Source organism: Mustela nigripes, chromosome 2, assembly GCF_022355385.1.
Source record: "Mustela nigripes isolate SB6536 chromosome 2, MUSNIG.SB6536, whole genome shotgun sequence".
Taxonomy (NCBI): Eukaryota; Metazoa; Chordata; class Mammalia; order Carnivora; family Mustelidae; genus Mustela; species Mustela nigripes.
Genome location: NC_081558.1, coordinates 76,094,738 through 76,113,823, shown reverse-complemented (window position 1 = coordinate 76,113,823; position 19,086 = coordinate 76,094,738). Strand labels below are relative to the sequence as shown.

General features: G+C 39.7%; 1 protein-coding gene across 3 annotated transcripts in view; it reads right to left on the bottom strand.

Annotated features, from left to right (window-relative positions):
- The window catches only part of SLC4A7 (solute carrier family 4 member 7), a 108,874-nt gene extending 90,076 nt beyond the window's left edge, over positions 1 to 18,798 (bottom strand). For 2 of the 3 annotated variants that reach the window (XM_059390810.1, XM_059390812.1), the window contains exon 1: positions 18,679 to 18,798. In XM_059390810.1, coding sequence (XP_059246793.1) covers positions 18,679 to 18,738 — 60 coding nt within the window. In that variant the 5' untranslated portion in view covers positions 18,739 to 18,798. The remainder of the gene's footprint in view (positions 1 to 18,678) is intronic. The other variant, XM_059390811.1, reaches the window with a different exon arrangement.
- Between the last annotated feature and the right edge of the window lie 288 nt (positions 18,799 to 19,086).

Here is a 19,086-nt window from a genome sequence, read left to right as displayed (position 1 = left end):
ATCTCTCTCTCTGTCAAATAAATAAATAAAATCTTAAAAAAAAAAAAAAAGAATTAGTACCATCCTACTACATGATCGTCTTTATTGCTCATACTATGTTAATTTCACATTTTATATTTAAGTGAAATTGAATCTATTCTTAATATATTTATCATCATTTCCCAACTAATTTCAAGGTCCTTGGAGATAAAAAAAAATTTTTTTAGAGACAGAGAATTGGGGGGTGGGAAGGAGAAGCACGTGCACACACACGGGTGAGGGGAGGAAGAGAAGAGGGAGACAGAAAATTTTAAATAGGCTCCATGTCTAGTTCAGAGCCCAGACGGGGGGGCTTGATCTCACAAACCTGAGATCATAACCTGAGCCAAAATCAAGAACTGCATACTTAACCAACTAAGCCACCCAGGCACCCCAGAGATGTAAGTTTCTTTACACAGAATTTTATTAATTCTGTACATATACAACAGATTCTTAGTGGTAAAAATGAAATATTCCTTGCTAGTTTACATTTGATACAAGTCACATATGGCTTTCTTTTTTTTTTTTTTTTTTGGCTTTCATTTCGAAACATGGACATTTTGAAAAGTAAAAACTAAAAACAAAACAAAAAAACTGATCCCAGCATAGGTAAGACACATACTGAAACTTGCCTTTTCAATTGTGATAATGGTTTCATACTCATTTGAGTCCCTCCTTAAGAATTCTAGGAGACAGAGTAAGCAATCAGTAAATGTAGCCAGGAAATAGTATTCAAACCTGAATCTAGGGAAATTGAGTACCAACCTTTATATCCAAGGCCTGTTCAATGCAAATGATTTTCCATTCATTTTATACAAATTTGCATCTTACTGAAAATATAGTATGCACTATGATAAATATTCAAGTTGCCCTTGCATTATCACAAAATTCTTCATTTGAATACAGGATTTTAAATCTACCTTTTCACCAGCTAAATCATTTGGATATCTATATATGTATTTCAGAAATGTTTATACCTATCCTTATACAACATACTTTTATTTGTTCTTTTGTCCACTTACTCATCTAACAGATATTTATCACGTGCCTATTATGCGTCAAGCACTGTGGTAGGAGTAGGGATATCGTATGCCCAGACCCAAAGATGATAAAGTCTACTAGCTTCAAATAACTAAAAAAATTTGACTATGGTTGAAATGCAGAAAAGAGGGAAGAGCAATTAAGACAGATAAAGGTAGAGAAGGGGGAAAAGGCTAGACCTTTCAGGGTGCAGCTAAGTTTTTTTTTTTTCCTTTATTTTATGTAATTCAACTAACATATGGTATATTATTGGTTTCAGAGGCAGAGGTCAGTGATTCATCAGTCTTATAATACTCAGTGCTCATTACATCACATGCCCTCCTTAATGTCCATCACCCAGTTACCCCACCCCTTCACCCCTTTCCCCTCCAGCAACCCTCTGTTTCCTATGATTAAGAGTCTCTTATGGCATGTTTCCCTCTCTGATTTTTGTCTTATTTTTCCCTCCCTTCCCCTTTGATCTCTGTTCTGTTTCTTAAATTCCACATGAGTGAGATCACATGATAAACTATCTTTCTCTGATTGACTTATTTTGCTTAGCATAATACCCTCTAGCTCCATCCATGTCACTGCAAATGGCAAGATTTCATTTTCTTGATGACTGAGTAGTATTCCTGTGTGTGTGTGTGTGTGTGTGTGTGTGTAGCACATCTTTACCCATTCATCTGTCAATGGACATCTGGGTTCTTTCCATAGTTTGGCTATTATGGACACTGCTGTTATGAACACTGGAGTGAGTGCAGATGTCCCTTCGGATCACTACACGCGTACACAGACAAGTTTTAGATTCACCCTGAGAGCAATGGACTTTAAAAAGGGGAGTGTATGCATTAGTATGAAGACACCCCACCACCACCACCACCGAGCAAGGAAACAATGTAGAAACTGGTGACAAAAACTCTCTCTTTTGACCAAACTTTAATCAGGCTTCTCTAAGCAGACCTGGGGTTTCCCTCTCTGTCTTTGTGGGATTCAGTTTGAGTGAGAACCCTGATAAATCATTGATGAAAATCCCTCATCCTTGGTGTCTGGCCATCTTGGATATTTTACCACTCTGTCCTGCCTTCCAGATTCTGCCAAGCTTACCTAACAAGAACCCCCTTACCCTCTACTGTTTGCTCTTAGTAACTTTCCATCTAATGACCCCCATCCTTGCTTCTTGGATATAAATGCCTCTTGTCCTTATTAGAGTCAGAGTTGGGTCCAATCCCTCTCCTCCACTGAAGTGGTCCCTACACCGATTTCATGATGGTCTCCCTTAAATAAAGTCTGTTTTATCTTCTTTAGCAAGTGTCACTGAATAACTTTTTCTTTAACACTGGAAGCAACTGGAAAGATATTGCCTTATTCTAGGCAAAAGAAGATAGAGGCCTGAACTACAATGATCAAAGAAAGTATGGAGTAAGGAAACCTACCAGAGATAGGACGCTGAATCCGCTGGATTTGGGGTTTGGGTAGAGGGAGAGAAAAGTCGTGACAGTGCTCACATCTTCAAATTTGAGCCAAGCAGATAGTGTGCCATTCACAGAGATACGAAACACAGGAAGAAAAGGTTTGGTAAGTCCCACATAAGACACCACAAGTTCCAGGTGAGCGATCCAAGTAAATGAAGTGTATGAAGCCCCTTCTGGTTTCCTCTAGTGCCTCTGTGAAGAAAGTAGCAATATTTACTAAGACTGAGGGGTGAGAGAATACATTCTGACCAAAGCAAGAATGTTCGGTGTACCCACTGCAGAGAACAGGAGACAATTAGACGGAGTATTTTCTGTTTGATGAGGAACCAGAGGGAAAGAAACATCGATGCATGAGGTACCAACCTAAAAAGCTGGGTAACTTAATTTTTCCAGTTGTTCTGAGCATCTTCAACACAGATAAACTGCCTGAGAATTAGGAATTTACTGAAATAGTTAATACCAAGAGACAGGATGATAAATGTCCTCAAACAACAAAGCAAATGCTGGAGATATGGGCCATGGATTCTAAACTGGACAGAAAAATGCAGGCAATAGACCAAAACAAAAATGAAAGGCAGGTTAAATAACCGGAGAGCCTCAAGGTTCAGACTAGGAATTATGGGAGGATACTGTTACCAGATCACATTTACAACATTGCAAAACAGAAACAAATATTTCTCCAAGAGCCCACTGAAGACTTCTCAAACAGTCATCAAAAGCTCAAACATCATTTAGGCTTTAAAACCTGGTAAAGGAAATTAGTTCTAGAATGGCATAATTTAGAGGACTTCATATAAGATGCTGCCAAGCCTAAATACACTTAAACCTATCAAGAGCCTAAATCTCAATTATATGAAAATTATTTTCACTATAACCATCTTACAGTTAAAAATTCAACACAGTGGTCAATAAGCTAAAGCTATTGCTAAGGAGCTAAGATGATCCAGTGAAAAACATGACCATTTCGTCCAATCCCTAAAAAATAATTGAACTCTTCTAGGAATAATGAATCTGGGTAAGAAGTGGCTGTAAGAGAATAACTTCATATACTTTAAAATACTTTTATTATAGGGGCACCTGGATGGCTCAATCAGTAGAACACACAACTCTTGATCTCAGAGTCACAAAGTTTGAGCACACATTGGGGGTACAGTTTACTTAAAACAATATATATTTTCTATTATAAAAATAATAAATGCTCTAGGACGCCTGAGTGACTCAGTTGGTTAAGCGTCTGCCTTCGGCTCATGTCATGATCCAGAGTCCTGAGATCAAGTCCCACTCCTTGCTCAGTGGGGAGCCCGCTTCTCCCTCTGCCTACCTCTCCCCACCCCGCCCCCATCTGTGCTTGTGCTCTCTCCCCCTGACAAATAAACAAACAAAAATCTCTTAATTTTTTTTAAAAATAATATATTGCTCTAGGTAAAAATTTCAAGAACAAATAATCTTCTATTTACCCTTAAATTCCACCTCCAAGATATTCAATATTAATTTTTACATATTTCAATATTAATAATATCCAATATTAAATCACCTTCCAGTTAATACACTAAAAAATGGTATCATAAGGAACATATTTTGCTTTCTTCACTAATACTTATCAGGGGTACCTGGCTAGCTCAGTTGGTAGCACAACAACGCTTGATCTCAGGGTTGTGAGTTCAAGCCCCATGTTGGGTGTAGAGATTAAGAAAAAAATTACAGCTTATGAAACAGAATCAGACTCATTTCTCCTTACATCAATAAACTATTGAACCAAACGGAATCTCCTTCAGATCCCTCTCCAAAAAAAAAAAAAAAGCCTAAGTCAATAAGGATTACCCTACACAATATATACAATAAACAAGGTGTCTTCTTTCAAACCTTCTCTATGTATTTACATATACACAGAACAGAAGAATTACAGTTTAATACCATTAACCAGTCCATGCTTCTCATCTTGCTTCTTATTAAATCTCAAAGCAGGTAATGTACAGCAATAGAGAACTGATTCAAGTGCTCGAGTATTAAAGGTAATATTTTTCTCTATGGAATGCTCATCTTCATAAAAATACTACAATACCTCAGCTACTTGTGGGTCAAACTAACTAAACTGACTAACTTTTATTTACACACATACATATAGGTTGTTTTGCTGACCACAATCCTAAAGCCTTAAACAGCTGATAAGAATTTAAAATTGAACAGAAGAATATCTGTTGGAAATTCTTCTTTCTCATTATACCTCACTTATTATACATGGAACCAGAAGTTAAATTCTGCAATATAAAACCTTCTGATATAGCATTAACTTAGATTTAAAAGATAGTGTTTAATCTAGATATTTATTTGGATTTGTTAAAATTTTAAATGAAAACATTTTATACACACACACACACACATATATATATATATAATTCCCAAAAGAAAATAATCAAATGTTAACCTTACAGAAATGGATTTCCAATTGTCTCTTAATAGGAATCCCTGGGACTACAGTATACACAGTTACCTGTTTACATGTACATATATATATCTAATGAAAGTTTCACAAAACAATCATTAACCCAAATGTATTGTTTGGTATTTTCTATTACTTTTTTAATGCTTGTGATAACCCAATAAATTGTTTTTACAAATCACTAATAAATCACAACCGCTTGAAAAACTGAGGAGAAGATGCAGGGAATGAATATTTAGGGTTATCCTTCCTAAATTTTATTTAACAACACCTACTTTAAAAGCTGGACAAGCAGAGGCTAGTCGAGGTTTTAGCTTTGTAACTATTTTGAATAATGAGGGACAAAGTGAAAAGGGGTAAACTAAAATTTTACTTCACGATCGACACCTTAAATAAAAAGTTCTGATTAAAGGCCCTAGATCTATGCTCTAAAACAAAGGTCAACTTCATTTATGTCATACAACAAACTAAAGCAAAAGCTGTTATCCCTTGAGTAATTAAAGGCATGAACATTAAAACACTAACCAACAGGTCCAACCAAAATTAGTCTATCAATGCTCACTGATTATGATGTGTGTGCCATTCTCTTGAGGCAGAATGAAAAATAAAGCTGAAACAATATCATTGGGCTTTTTACAAAAATTTTTCTCGGTAAACTTCACTTCTCTAATCAGATACCTCTACCTATTGTAGAGACAGGAAGATGCAGCAACCCTTGATAATCTGAGATCACTGCCAACAAATCAGAATCTCAAACTGCCCCTGTCTGAAGTGCACAACCATTACTGAGGAAGCACAAGCACTCTAAGTATAAAACAATCCATAGTGGTCAATCCACTCAATATTTACTACTTAAACTTTTTAACCCATTTATTGCTAAATCAACCCAATTAGGAGATGAGAGCAAAGTAAATTAACATAAAAATTGAGTATAAATGCAATTATGTAAAAGATGGAATTTGCACTTTTTAACTGTGATCTGAAATGATGAAATTTAATCTAAAACTTTTTTCCCTTAGAGAAAAGGGAAAGAAGGGAACCCTCTTACCCTGTCAGTTGGAATGCAATCAAGTACAGCCATCCTGAAAACTTTGGAGTTTCCTCAAAAAGTTGAAAATAGAACTACCCAGGACCCAGCAATTGTATTACTGGGTATTTACCCCAAAGACAGAAAGGTAGTGATCCAAAGGGGCCCCTACACCCAAATGTTTATAGCAGCAACATGCACAACAGCCAAACTATGGGAAGAGCCCAGATATCCCTCGACAGATGAATGGACAAAGATGTGGTATGTATACGCATGCACATAAATACATAACACATAAACACATAAGAAATCCAATATCAAAAGAAAATAATTAAAATAAGATTTTAAAAGACCACAACAGTCTAATAGCAGTAATCAGCACTCTATTCTCAAAAGGAAAGACATATATTACATTTTAAAAGTTTTGTCGAGTGGTTAAATATGAAAATAATCAGACTATGGTTTAAAGTTCTAAATATTTTGTCCCTGATTCCTGACACAGAACTCTTAAATCCCTTGGAACTTCCTGGATGAGAGCAAGGTCTCTTATTCTAATGTGGTGACTCCTAGATGGGAGCTGGTCATGATTAGAAGCTTGGAAGTCAGCCCTAAGCCCACTCTCCGAAGAGGGGAGAGGGGAAAAATGGAGTTAATGACTGTCATGCCAACTCGATGAAACCTCCCTAAGTCTCCACAAGTACAAGGCCTGGAGAGCCTCCAGGTGGCTGGAGCACGTGGGTGGAGGTGCTGGGAGAGCAGCCCTCAAAGAGACTGACAGAAGCTCCACAACCTTGCCCTATGCATCTCATCCATCTGGATGTTCATCTGTGTCCTTTATCATATCCTTTTAAAGTAAGGTGGCAAACCGCAAATAAACTGATTTTATGAGTTCTGTGAGCTGCTCTAGCATATCAATCGAGTTCAAGGAGGAGTCAGGGGAACCTCCACTTCCTAGCTATCAGTCAGAAGGACAGGTGACAACCTGGACCGGGCTTGGGCATCTGAAGGGGCAGCTGTGTGACTCAGGGTACTTAACTCTGGGGATCAGATGATATCTCCAAGGGGACAGTGCCAGAATTGAATTAAATAGCAGAACACCCAGCTCGTGTCACAGAATTGTTTGGTAAGAGTAAACACCCCATCCCACATCTATTGTCAGAAGTGTGGTGAGAGTGGCAGTCATGTGAGAGTAAAGGAAAAATACAGGTAGAAGACTAAATTTTTCCCAATACCTAACCCCTTCCCACAGAGCCATCCAGAATATCTCAATGTCAGAGGATAGTCAAGACTTTATTTTCTGTTTCTTTTCAATCAATATGTAGAATAATTGTTTTAGAATTCTGTTATATGAGGTATATCATAAGAATACAGGTTGGTTACTAATTACATGTTTCCACAGGCACATTCAGCATTTTATGCACAGTATACTCTTTTCCATGATCCTGAAGAAGCCCTATAAGTATTATAATTCAATTTTATAGATGAGAAAAATGAGATTCAAAGATGTTAGTTGCCCAAGGCCACCTGGTGGCAGATTATGTATGAGAACCCGGTGTTGTGTGAAACCCAAGCACACACTTGTCGCACCAGGGGCTAAAGTTAGGCTGCGTCCAAATTTTACCTTCTCCTGAAAATAAGGTTTTGGCCTCATGGTTATGTAGTGCATTTCCTATTAACTGAATAAAAACAGTTCAAGGGCGCCTGGGTGGCTCAGTGGGTTGGGCCACTGCCTTCGACTCGGGTCGTGATCTCCAGGTCCTGGGATCAAGTCCCGAATCGGGCTCTCTGCTCAGCAGGGAGCCTGCTTCCCTCTCTCTCTCTCTGCCTGCCTCTCTGTCTACTTGTGATTTCTCTCTGTCAAATAAATAAATAAAATCATTAAAAAATAAAAATAAAAAATAATAATAAAAACAGTTCAATAAAATGAAATACAAAATGAAGGCTAATTTTAGTCTGAATGAATACCTTATTCCTAACAAAAGGGAGATCAATTTGCCCAGATTTAAAGAGGCTCCTAAGGATACTGCTAATGATATGTGCAAAAATGGATAAGGAAATTCCTCCTGAACATATTATAAGGCCATCTGGGAACAATTACAAGCAAAACAAAAATAAATACAGAATATTACTGAAAGGACTCTACTGAGTCAGTGCACCAGCCAGTTATGGCACCTGTGCAAACAGGATGCATGGACTGGGAAGTTAGGGAGGCAGAGTCCAGGAAGCAAGAGGGCCAACAGACCACAAAATCACAAAATTAAAAGCAAATGAACAAAATACATCTATTTTTTTCTTAAAGATTTTATTTATTTATTTGATAGACAGAGATCACAAGTAGGCAGAGAGGCAGGCAGAGAGAGAGAGAGGAGGAAGCAGGCTCCCCGCTGAGCAGAGAGCCCGATGTGGGACTCGATCCCAGGATCCTGGGATCATGACCTGAGCCGAAGGCAGCGGCTTAACCCACTGAGCCACTCAGGCGCCCAAAATACATCTATTTTTTATGTAAGTAATAATCCTTGGGGCGCCAGGGTGGCTAAGTGGGTTAAGCCTCTGCCTTCAGCTCAGGTCATGATCTCAGGGTCCTGGGACTGAGCCCTGCATCGGGCTCTCTGCTCAGCGGGGAGGCTGCTTCCCTCACCCTCTCTGCCTGACTCTGCCTACTTGTGATCTCTCTCTTTATCAAATAAAAATAAATAAATAAATAAAAATAGATTAAAAAAATAATCCTAACAAATTAAGAGAAATAGCACAATTTCAAACCAATATATATAACAGCTGACATCATATCGGAAATTTGGGATCTCTTTTCTTGCCATTAGTCCTTTTATAACAGTATACATTAAAACTTGTAGATTTTCAAAAATCATATATTACACAAGTATTAATGTATTTAGAACTTGTGAAGTATCTTAAGAATCAAAATTTTCATTTTAATGTACTTAATACTCACTTGTTTGAATCATATCTCAGTTTAAAAAATGTTAAGTATTAAGTATTGTTACTCTGAGATCAATCCAAAGTGTATTTATTCAATATTTCCCCTAGAACCAAGGCAAAAAATATTCTCTTCTACTGGCAGTTACATCAAGCAAAGCAGTCTTTTCTTTGATAGTAACACCCCAGAATCCTATAAGATTCCTTAACGGACTGATTAAACAATTAACCATATTTAACTTCAAATCTTAGGAGTTCACATTATCCTAATATTCATTCCCTGACCAGTCATTGACTGCTTTCTATGTGTTAAACCCCAGAACAGACCTAAATTGAGGAATCAATAATGATCCAGAAAAATGTATTACATTCCTTGAATCTGGAGACAAAGAGGCAAATTTCTTTGAAATATTTAATTTCCATTAATATTAGCAACAAATTCACAGAAGTTATAGTAATAAAAACCTTTAAATATAAAAATACAGTTCATTATCTAAGGCAAATAGAGCTTTCAATTATCACACATGTAAAATTACCTAATGTTAGGTATGGTAATGTAATGTAATTAATGTTAAATGGTAGTGACAAACAGGATCACTGACTACTCGAGGCTAATGAGAAATGGAACAAGAGGGAGAAGTGGTGCTTTAGCATAGACCATGAGCTCAAATCTTAGCTTGGCCTCCTACTAATTGTATGGCCTGGGAAATTTCAGGAAATCTGTTTATAAGTTCACATCTGTAACAGGGATAATAAGTGACTGAAAGATACCTAATAAAACACGTGCCTCAAAGCAGGCTCTCTCTAAAGAGTTAGTTATCTGTTCTTCACTTGCCCCAGAGCAAAGGACAAAATGATAAATCCTAGACTATCAATTCACAACAATATGAGAATCATGGCATTCCTCCTCCTTACCCAGTGCTTCCCTTCCAAGAGGTTTCATTATTCCATCTGAAGTGCTGGGAAGTCTCAGAATACCACTGAGGCTTATACTCAAATATAAATATAAAAATACTTCCAAGAGAAGAAAAAAAGATGATTCTCTCTTCCAAATTACTGGCTTCTAAAAACTGACTAAAGAGAAATCATTTCTTAGTCTTATTTTTAACTAGTTGTTTTAAATGTAGGGACTGACATTTCACAGGGAGTACATACAACAGGAAGAATCCATAGTTACAGTGATGTCTTCCCACAGCACTGCCACACTGCACAGCTCTATGGGAAAGCAGTCACACCACACTCAAGGTAATGGGCCCTTCTAGAGCAAAACAAGGAACACAGTTCAGTGGTGGCCCCTCAACTGTGCCGCTGTAATCTCAACAATTAATCGTAATTAGTCTGGAAGATTTCTTTCTTAACACTTATGATCTTCAGTTGAAGGTAAGTATAAAAATCGAAAGGAAAATTCTAAGTGTAAGTATATATGTAACCAAGCAGTTCTTTCCTAGGCCTAAGGCACTTCATTTACAACACTTTTCCTCTTTTTCCACATCATGCCTTCTACTTAATCCTCCACAGTCTAAATCCCCGAAGAGATAGGCGTTGAAAGGGCGAAGAGGATCAGGACATCAGTAACATGCAAACTCAAAGCTGTCAAAGGACCGAAGATTCAGTAATAGAGTTAGACATATAATATGTGACTTTACTCATAAGCATGTATTAACAACTTTGCCATTTTTATGGTGCTTTTTTTTTTTTTAAGATTTTATTTGTTTATTTGACAGACAGAGGTCACAAGTAGGCAGAGAGAGAGGAGGAAGCAGGCTCCCCGCTGAGCAGTGATACCCATGCGGGGCTCGATCCCAGGACCCCAGGATCATGACCTGAGCTAAAGGCAGAGGCTTAACCCACTGAGCCACCCAGGCGTCCCTTTATGGTGCTTTTTTAACGTGAAAAATTAAGCAGCCGATATCATACTAAATTATACCAAGTCACTCATGAAATAGCTAGTTATGCTAATCCATGGCATAAAGTAATGTAAGAAACCATCCTATTTTATTGAATACTGTGTTTGCACAGTTCAAAACCAAAACCACATAGAAAGGTACATATTAAAGTTTTGCTCCCACTCCTGTCTCAAGTCCTGTTCCCTCATACTCTTCATGGCAACCATTTTTTGTTGGTTTTCTGTTTTCCTTTCCCATGTATTTATAAAAATACTAGTCAATACAAATATACATTCTTATTATCCCCATAAAGAAAAAGCACTGTATAGTGCCCTCTGTCACTCACTTTTACTTTTTTAATCAATTAATCCTAGAGATCTGTCCACATCAGTACAAAGAGATCTTCCTCAATCTTTTTTTATAGCTGTAATACCTCACTCTGTGGCTATTCCATAATTTATTCAACCTAACCTTATCAGGTTGTTCCCAAAGCGTCTTAGGTAATTATTTTTCAAAACTCTCCTGCTACTGTAACAAAGTGAATTATCACTATCACAGGCTTTGCTTTCTTAGACCTGTATTAGGATAGATTAGTGACCTACTGCTCATATTTTGTAAGAACCACCAGAAATTTCCATTTCACTGGAAATGGAAATATCCATGACTATATTCTCTCCCCACCAAAGTTTAATGTATTTATTATAGGATTTCTCAGAGCCTTTAATATGTCATTATGCAGTATGAATCTCTGAAAAGTACAGTGTGTGACATTTCCCAAACTTAATTGGCAAAACCTGCTACAGATTAAATATTCCACAAAACAAACCATAGCAAATACCAGGGCTATAATAATTATTGTCATCTATTTAAGCAAAATATAAGACTTCTATGAACTTCTAAGAACACCAGCTGAGCTAACTTTTAGGCTAAGCATTCCTTCCACTACTTTTTGGATTATAAACCCCTTTGAGATCTGAATGTCAAGCCATTTGATCCTCTCCTGGAAAGAAAGCATACAAGCATAAAATTTTTCAGTTTCTGGGGGATTCATGGATCACAGTCCCCATGGTCTTATCTGTTTTGGAAATAATTTTGAATATAAGTGCTGTTTTATCTGTGGCACCATTAATACTCCAAATGTTAGGACAGAATCCAGAGCTAATGAAAAAACAGGAGAGAATTCATCATGAAGTGTACCTTGGTGCAAAGCAAACAAAGCACACTCAAAGGGATCATGTTTAACAATTAATGGTATCAAGCAAAGTCAAGTCTACTAAATAATTATGGGAACTATCACGAGGGGTTATAGTCTGATTTTTACACAGAGGTCTCTCATTTTAAATACATATACTAGACTCTTACAGGATTAAAACATTTGGGTCTTTAATTCATTTTGTACAATATGATCTTAACATCCAGGATTTTCAGAATGCAATACATTTCACATCACACAGCATTATCTGCTGCAGATCTGAATGTGACAATGTGAATGCCCAGAGGAGAAAAAAAAATCCTGGGAATTTAAAATGTAGAGCAAAGAATCCCCAAGCATGATTACAGTCCAGTAAGCAAAATGATTAGAGCAGAAGTATTAAATTGAAAAAGCAAAAAATGTGGGGCTACCATATTCAATTTGGGACTGGTATCCTACAGAAAGGCAAAAGGGCTTTCAGGGAGAGCTGGTGGAGACTCAAGTCCAGACCATGCTCCTCTCATGGAGTCTTGTGCTAGTTTGAATCTGCCTACAAGGGGGCATCTGTTGTAATTTAGATAAACAGAGTCCAATAATACCCTTCTTCCTTCCATTTCCTGACACTTACCCCCAAAACCCTACCTACCCATGGCAAAAATTAAAAAGTGCTACAATTACAAAAGAGAAAAGATGCTTTTCTAATCACAATGACACCCCAGCAGCCAAACTATTAATAGAAATGAAATCTAAATTCTTATCAAAAATTTGTCTCTTTGGGGGCACCTGGGTGACTCAGTCCATTAAAGTGACTGCCTTTGATCATGATCCCAGGGTACAGAGATGGAGCCCCAAGAGGGGTTCCTTGCTCAGTGGGGAGTCTGCTTCTCCCTCTGTCCCTACCCCTGTCCCTGCTCCGTGCACACACTCTCTCTCAAATAAATAAATAAAATATTTTTTAAAAAATTTGTTTCGGGGTGCCTGGGTGGTTCAGTTGTTAAGTGTCTGCCTTCAGCTCAGGTCATGATCCAAGGGTCCTGGGATCGAACCCTGCATTGGGCTTCCTGCTCCGAGGGAAGCCTGATTCTCCCTCTCCCACTCCCTCTTGCTTGTGTTCCCTCTCTCACTGTGTCTCTCTGTCAAATAAATAAATAAGATCTCTTAAAAAAAAATTTGTTTCCTTCTTTGTTTCTTTCTTTTTTTTTTTTTTTTTTTTAAAGAGAGGGAGAGAGAGAATCTTAAGCAGGCTCCACACCCAGAATGGAGCCGGATGGGGATGCTCAATCTCCTAACCCTGAGATTAAGACCTGAGCTGAAATCAAGAGTCAGATGCTTAACTGACTGAACTACCCAGACACCACTCAAAAATGTGTTTCTTAAGTGAACTTTTTTTCTTAATGAAAACCTTTCCAAATACTACCATGGAACTCAATGGGAAGAGAGTCTGCTACATACATTCCTATCTTTGTTGAATACATCAATTGTTTAAGTAAGAGTCTGTGTAACTATTTTTCCAGTATTTTTCCAGAATAAAGAATGGTATCAGGGGGCGCCTGGGTGGCTCAGTGGGTTAAAGCCTCTGCCTTCGGCTCAGGTCATGATTCCAGGGTCCTGGGACCAAGCCATGCATGGGGCTCTTTGCTCAGCAGGGAGACTGCTTCCCCCTCTCGCTCTGCCTGCGTCTCTGCCTACTTATGATCTCTGTCTGTCAAATAAATAAATAAATAAAATCTTAAAAAAAAAAAAAAAGGAATGGTATCAAGCTGAAAACAATCTGCGTATAAAAGTACATACACCAGGGACAGGGACGCCTGGGTGGCTCAGTTGGTTAAGCAGCTGCCTTCGGCTCAGGTCATGATCCCAGTGTCCTGGGATCAAGTCCCACATCGGGCTCCTTGCTCGGCAGGGAGCCTGCTTCTCCCTCTGTCTCTGCCTGCCACTCTGTCTGCCTGTGCTCACTCTCGCTCCCTCTCTCTCTCTGACAAATAAATAAAATCTTTAAAAAAAAAAAAAAAAAAAGTACATACACCAAACATAAAAGCACCAAGTGTTAATTGTATGCTATGGCAAATGATGAGAAGAAGAGATTAAAAGTATCATGTTTTCCTTTCTCATGCTCTTCTGAGAAATCAGTCCACAGTCCATTCTATAATATAAAGTATGGGCAGGCTGCACATGTGAATCCATTTTCAAAGGTATATCCAATTCCCAAGTTCCTAGTCAGGGATGACATATAACTCAACAGGTTCTCCAAATCAGGCAATCTGACAAAAAAGAAGCAGTACAGTCCTGAACTCCAGAAAAAGAGGACAATTCTATACTGACAGGTAAACAAAATAAAAACTAGTGACACTAATCTCATATTCTCTACAAAAGAAAGAATATTTAAAAATTAAATTGTCTCTTCTATTTCATTATGAAAAGGCAGAGTATGCTTTATCCTTCACTTGGACATTGCTCAAAAAACAACTCCTTAGACTTATTAAATCCAAACTATGGCTTAATAAAAATCAAAATACTTAAAAATATCCTCTTTGGAGTAAATATGAAAATCTTATAGTCAAACTAGAACCATTCTGCACTGACAAATCAGCTCCAGATCAAAGTGCATATTTATGTCATAATCACATTATCTTCCTAAACCAAGCACTGAAAAAAAAAAGTGGCCCCTCTCATAACAGTCATTAAAAATGTCCAGTTCATGAAGTGATGAATCACTCATTTAGGAAACCTAGCAGTACTTGAGGCTGCTAAGTCCTGTGCCCTCAGGAAGACTGTTAACAGCAACAGTAACAAACACTATCCTAACATCGTGCCAAGCAGACCCCTTCATGGTTTATTATCATCAAAATTACAAATAATCCTAAATGTCTTCCCAAGTTATAAAATTAGATGAATATTACTCAACAAAATACATGAAGTAGTTTACTAAACAAAAACAGAGGCAAGATTCATTGTAAGCTATAGACTACATGCTTTGTACAGGAACCAAAAACTCTCTTGGTTCAAAAGTGGGCTTAAAAGCATCTCGGCTGGTTGTGGCACCCTTACATAGATAAACACTGATCTTTATTACTGATACATGCTTACTGCAAAATTAGAAATACTGAATCCATAAAAAGCAGACAACTACAGACGAATCTATAGTCAACAAGAAGAAGCTATAATATAAATCAAAAGCCCCGCTGACAATAGCACTAACCCTCTGCATCTACCTGTATTCTTTTATGTAAATAGCCCATTTTGTGAGCTGCAGATCCTATCCACTTCAAGATCATATTTGTGGTAAAATATAGCAAGAAAGAAGGGGAAGGAAAGAGGAAGAAAAACAACCCATTACAGGATGTTGACAAGTTTAACTACTAAGGCTTTAAAATATATTGGTTAGCATACCACATACCACTAAAATAAACCAGGTTCCTCTAACAACAGGTTACTTTGGCTTTCGATTTTAACCTACTCAAGAAACAGAAGACTAGTGTAAAAAAAGATTCTAATTTTCATATCCTAAGCTCTCTTAGAAGAAAATCTATACTTATCACTCTCAATTACCAAATAAAACAATTCTTCAATCCAACTCAATTGTCCTACAGTTTCATTTGCACAGATGAGATTTCCTGTCTCTCCCTTTATTACAACTCCATGGACTGTGATGCAGAGAAACCAACTAAAGGCAAAAAGGTAACTAAAATTCTGATACTATGCTGGGTACATATTATCTCTTGAGTTATCAATACCTAACCACAGATCCCAAAGACTATGCTTACAGAACCACCAGAAAAACCTTCTACTTGTCAATCACCACTGAATTCACAGTATATTGTTATTATGTTTTATTTACTGAATGACTACTTTTTTAAAAGCATTTCTAATGAACTCAGGAAAATGTTTGAACTGGCACTCATAAATAGATTAGCAGGAATGCAAATGCTATCAGTGTGTTCACTATACATGCCAAAATAAACTCAGTGAGGTTAGGACTCTACCTTGTGTGCCCATATCCCCAGTGCCTGGCACCTAGGAGATAATTTAATACCCATAAAATAAATGAAATTGTAAAACAACAAAATTCATGAAACAGACCAAAAATTTCAGTGGCAACAGAACTATGTTAAATAGTGTACTGCTTAAAAGAATAAATGCTTGCCAAAACTTGGGAACCTTCTAAACTGTTATCTGTTGTAACAGAATATTTAATACCAGAAAATAAGACTGACAGTTCACTTCTAAGGGAGGCCTGCAATAAGTTTCTGTAGAAGCAAACAAAAGTTGCGTTGTTAGTTTTTTTTTTTTTAAGATTTTATTTATTTGGCAGACAGAGACCAAAAGTAGGCAGAGTAGGCAGAGAGAGGAGGAAGCAGGCTCCCTGCTGAGCAGAGAGCTCGATGTGGGGCTTGATCCCAGGACCCTGGGATCATGACCTGAGCCGAAGGCAGAGGCTTAACCCGCTGAGCCACCCTGGCGCCAAAAGTTGCATTTTTATAAATGACTTTTCTCCTACCCCAAAACCATGATCAATGAAAAGAACAGAATTTTAGAAGCAGAAGAAACCTCAGAGCCTAAATTATGGAACAGATGGGCTTGTTTCAGAGCAATATAAACTACCACCAATTTATTCAAAAATTTTGCATAATCACATACCCAAGATTTCATTTTATAAATATTAATTTTATTCTACTTTTTTTGGCTATGCCAAGTAGCTGCCTGTTAAAGAAGAAATGACTGATGAATATCATAATCTTACATTTTTATGACTTTTCCAGGGGAAAACTGATCATGTATCAAGAGAGTTCCTCTCTTCCCAGTTTTTAAGTTAGAGTGGTCTGTATTACTTTAATCAACAGTTTTCCTGTTCTCCCATTCTGGTTTTAGACTGTGTGCTGTGACTGCTTATTATATTTGATTTCTGATACTGATTTGTATACATTTGCTGTGGCCAAGTCTTTACCTTCCCAAAGATTTAGAAGGTATACCTTCCAAAGTGCTCCCCAGCCAGGCCATCTATAAGTGCTTGATAATTCCTTTGTCATTCATTTGAATGTAAGTTCTAGTACAGCAGAGCTGGTTCTGTCTTGTTGAATACTACAAAATAGGTTCTAAGTGTTATTACAATGAATGAATGAATCACTGATCCAGAAGGCAATGGCATTACTACGCTTCTTTTGCTAGCTAAGTAGACAGTATTTGAGAAGACATAGCTTCCATCTAGCTTTATGAACACTAGAAAGTTCTTTAACTGCTCCGAATTGAAAATTTGCAAATGTGACAACACTGTTTGATACACAGTAACAGAGAAATAAGAAAAGAAAGAAAGAAACCTCCCAAACTCAGCTTATTCAAAATGTCACACAAAGAATCACTGAAGATTCCTTAGAACGAGTTTCCAGTATTCCATTACCATCCTTGTGACTTGATCTTCCCCTAAAACCACTGCTAAATGACTTCACTGTCTGGAGACTCCGTTTTCCTCCATGTTTTGAGAATTTGTAAGTGAACATACTTTAGTAATAACGAATGACCAGTCTCCAGGGCCTTACAATATTCTTTAAAAAGATTGGCGGGGGGTGGGGGGAGCGAGTTGGAAGAAAAGTCTTGAATAAAACACACGAAAAGCAATTTTCCTGTTAGTTGTTAAAGACTGGAAAATTTTCAGGACAACCACCCCTCCTTTGCTGGTCACAGAATAAGAATTGGAAGTAGGAAAATTTATAACACTTCCATGCCCTTTTGAGTCAGGAATTACGAAGAGAGAAGAGAAAAGAGAATCACAACTGTGGGGACACATGTATTCTACATGAAAGCAGGAAGTCAGTTTCTCGAGCATGGGCCGCCGGTCCAGCATCCTAAACGGGAACGCTGGCCTTCTAAAAGCCTCCCCCCGCAACCCCCTCCTCTAATCCTGAAGCCAAAGCCACCGGGATACGAGATTTTGCTAGGCTGTTGAAAGAAGGAGCAGCTCAGAGGGCTCAAGACACTTTCCTCTTTCTACTTGGCCTGCGGCAGGAGGATACTCCCCTGGTTCTCGCCAAAAGAGGAGGAGGCGGACCAGGCAGAGTCAGCAGCGAAAAGCAGCCTTGGCCGCGAAAGCAGCTCGTCCTCGCGGCCGGAGAACTCACCGAACAAAGCATACCACGCGGACCCGGCAGGGAGAAGCGAAAGAAGGGAAAAGATTCACCCCAACTCTTCACCACTGCCTGAGGCTAGAAACAGGTGGAGCCGCGCTCAGAGGGAGAAAGAAGATGGGTTTTCGATGGGCTAATCTGAAATCCAGCGCCAAGGTAGCCGGAACGAAGACCCCGGCCGGGAAGAACGCCCAGGAGTAAGGGAGGTGAGCGCAGAGGGGAGAAAGGAAGAGCTGGTGGGGTCAAGGGCAGACAGACGGCCCCCCGGGGCCGGAGCCACAGCGAGGATGCGGGTCTCGAGGATGCCCGCGGCGCGCTGCCGGCTGCCCCCACTCGGGCCTCCAGGGCGCCGCCGCCGCCGCCGCCGCCGCCCCCTCGCACCCGCGCCCCGGGCGCCCACACAAAGGGGATGGCGAGGCGTGCGGCTGCGGGGCGGCGGAGTGGCTCCGGGCCCGGGACGAAGTGGCCGGACCGCGACGCCCGCCGCGCCCCCGCCTTTGTCTGCCTCGTTCCGCGCCCCCCCGCCCCGCTCCCGCCGAGGAGCCCCGCCGCCCGCGGCGCCCTCACCCTGTTGGTTACCCGGGTGAGTAGCGGTCTCATCTGCTCGCCGGCCCCATCCGCCTCCATGGCCCGTCGGCCAGCCCGCGGCGGCCGCTACCGAGCTGCCCCGCGCGGTCCGCCCGCCGCCCGCCGCCGCCGCCGCCGAGACCCGGGCGCGCGAGAGAAAACGAACGTGCGTCCGTGACCGAGGCGCGCGCGTGGGAAGAGCCGTGCGCGGCAGACGCGGGGCAGCGTGTGCGCGCGGCAGCCGCAGCGCTGGCTCTCGCGGGGGAGCGAGGCCGCGGCGTGGAACGTGGAGCGAGAACTGAGCGAGCGGGAGGTCTAGGCGGGGGAGGAGGAGTAACCCGCGTAGGGTCCGGGGGCGGGGCCGCAGACCGTGACGCGCGGCGCCCGGGCCCCGCCCCAACACGCCCC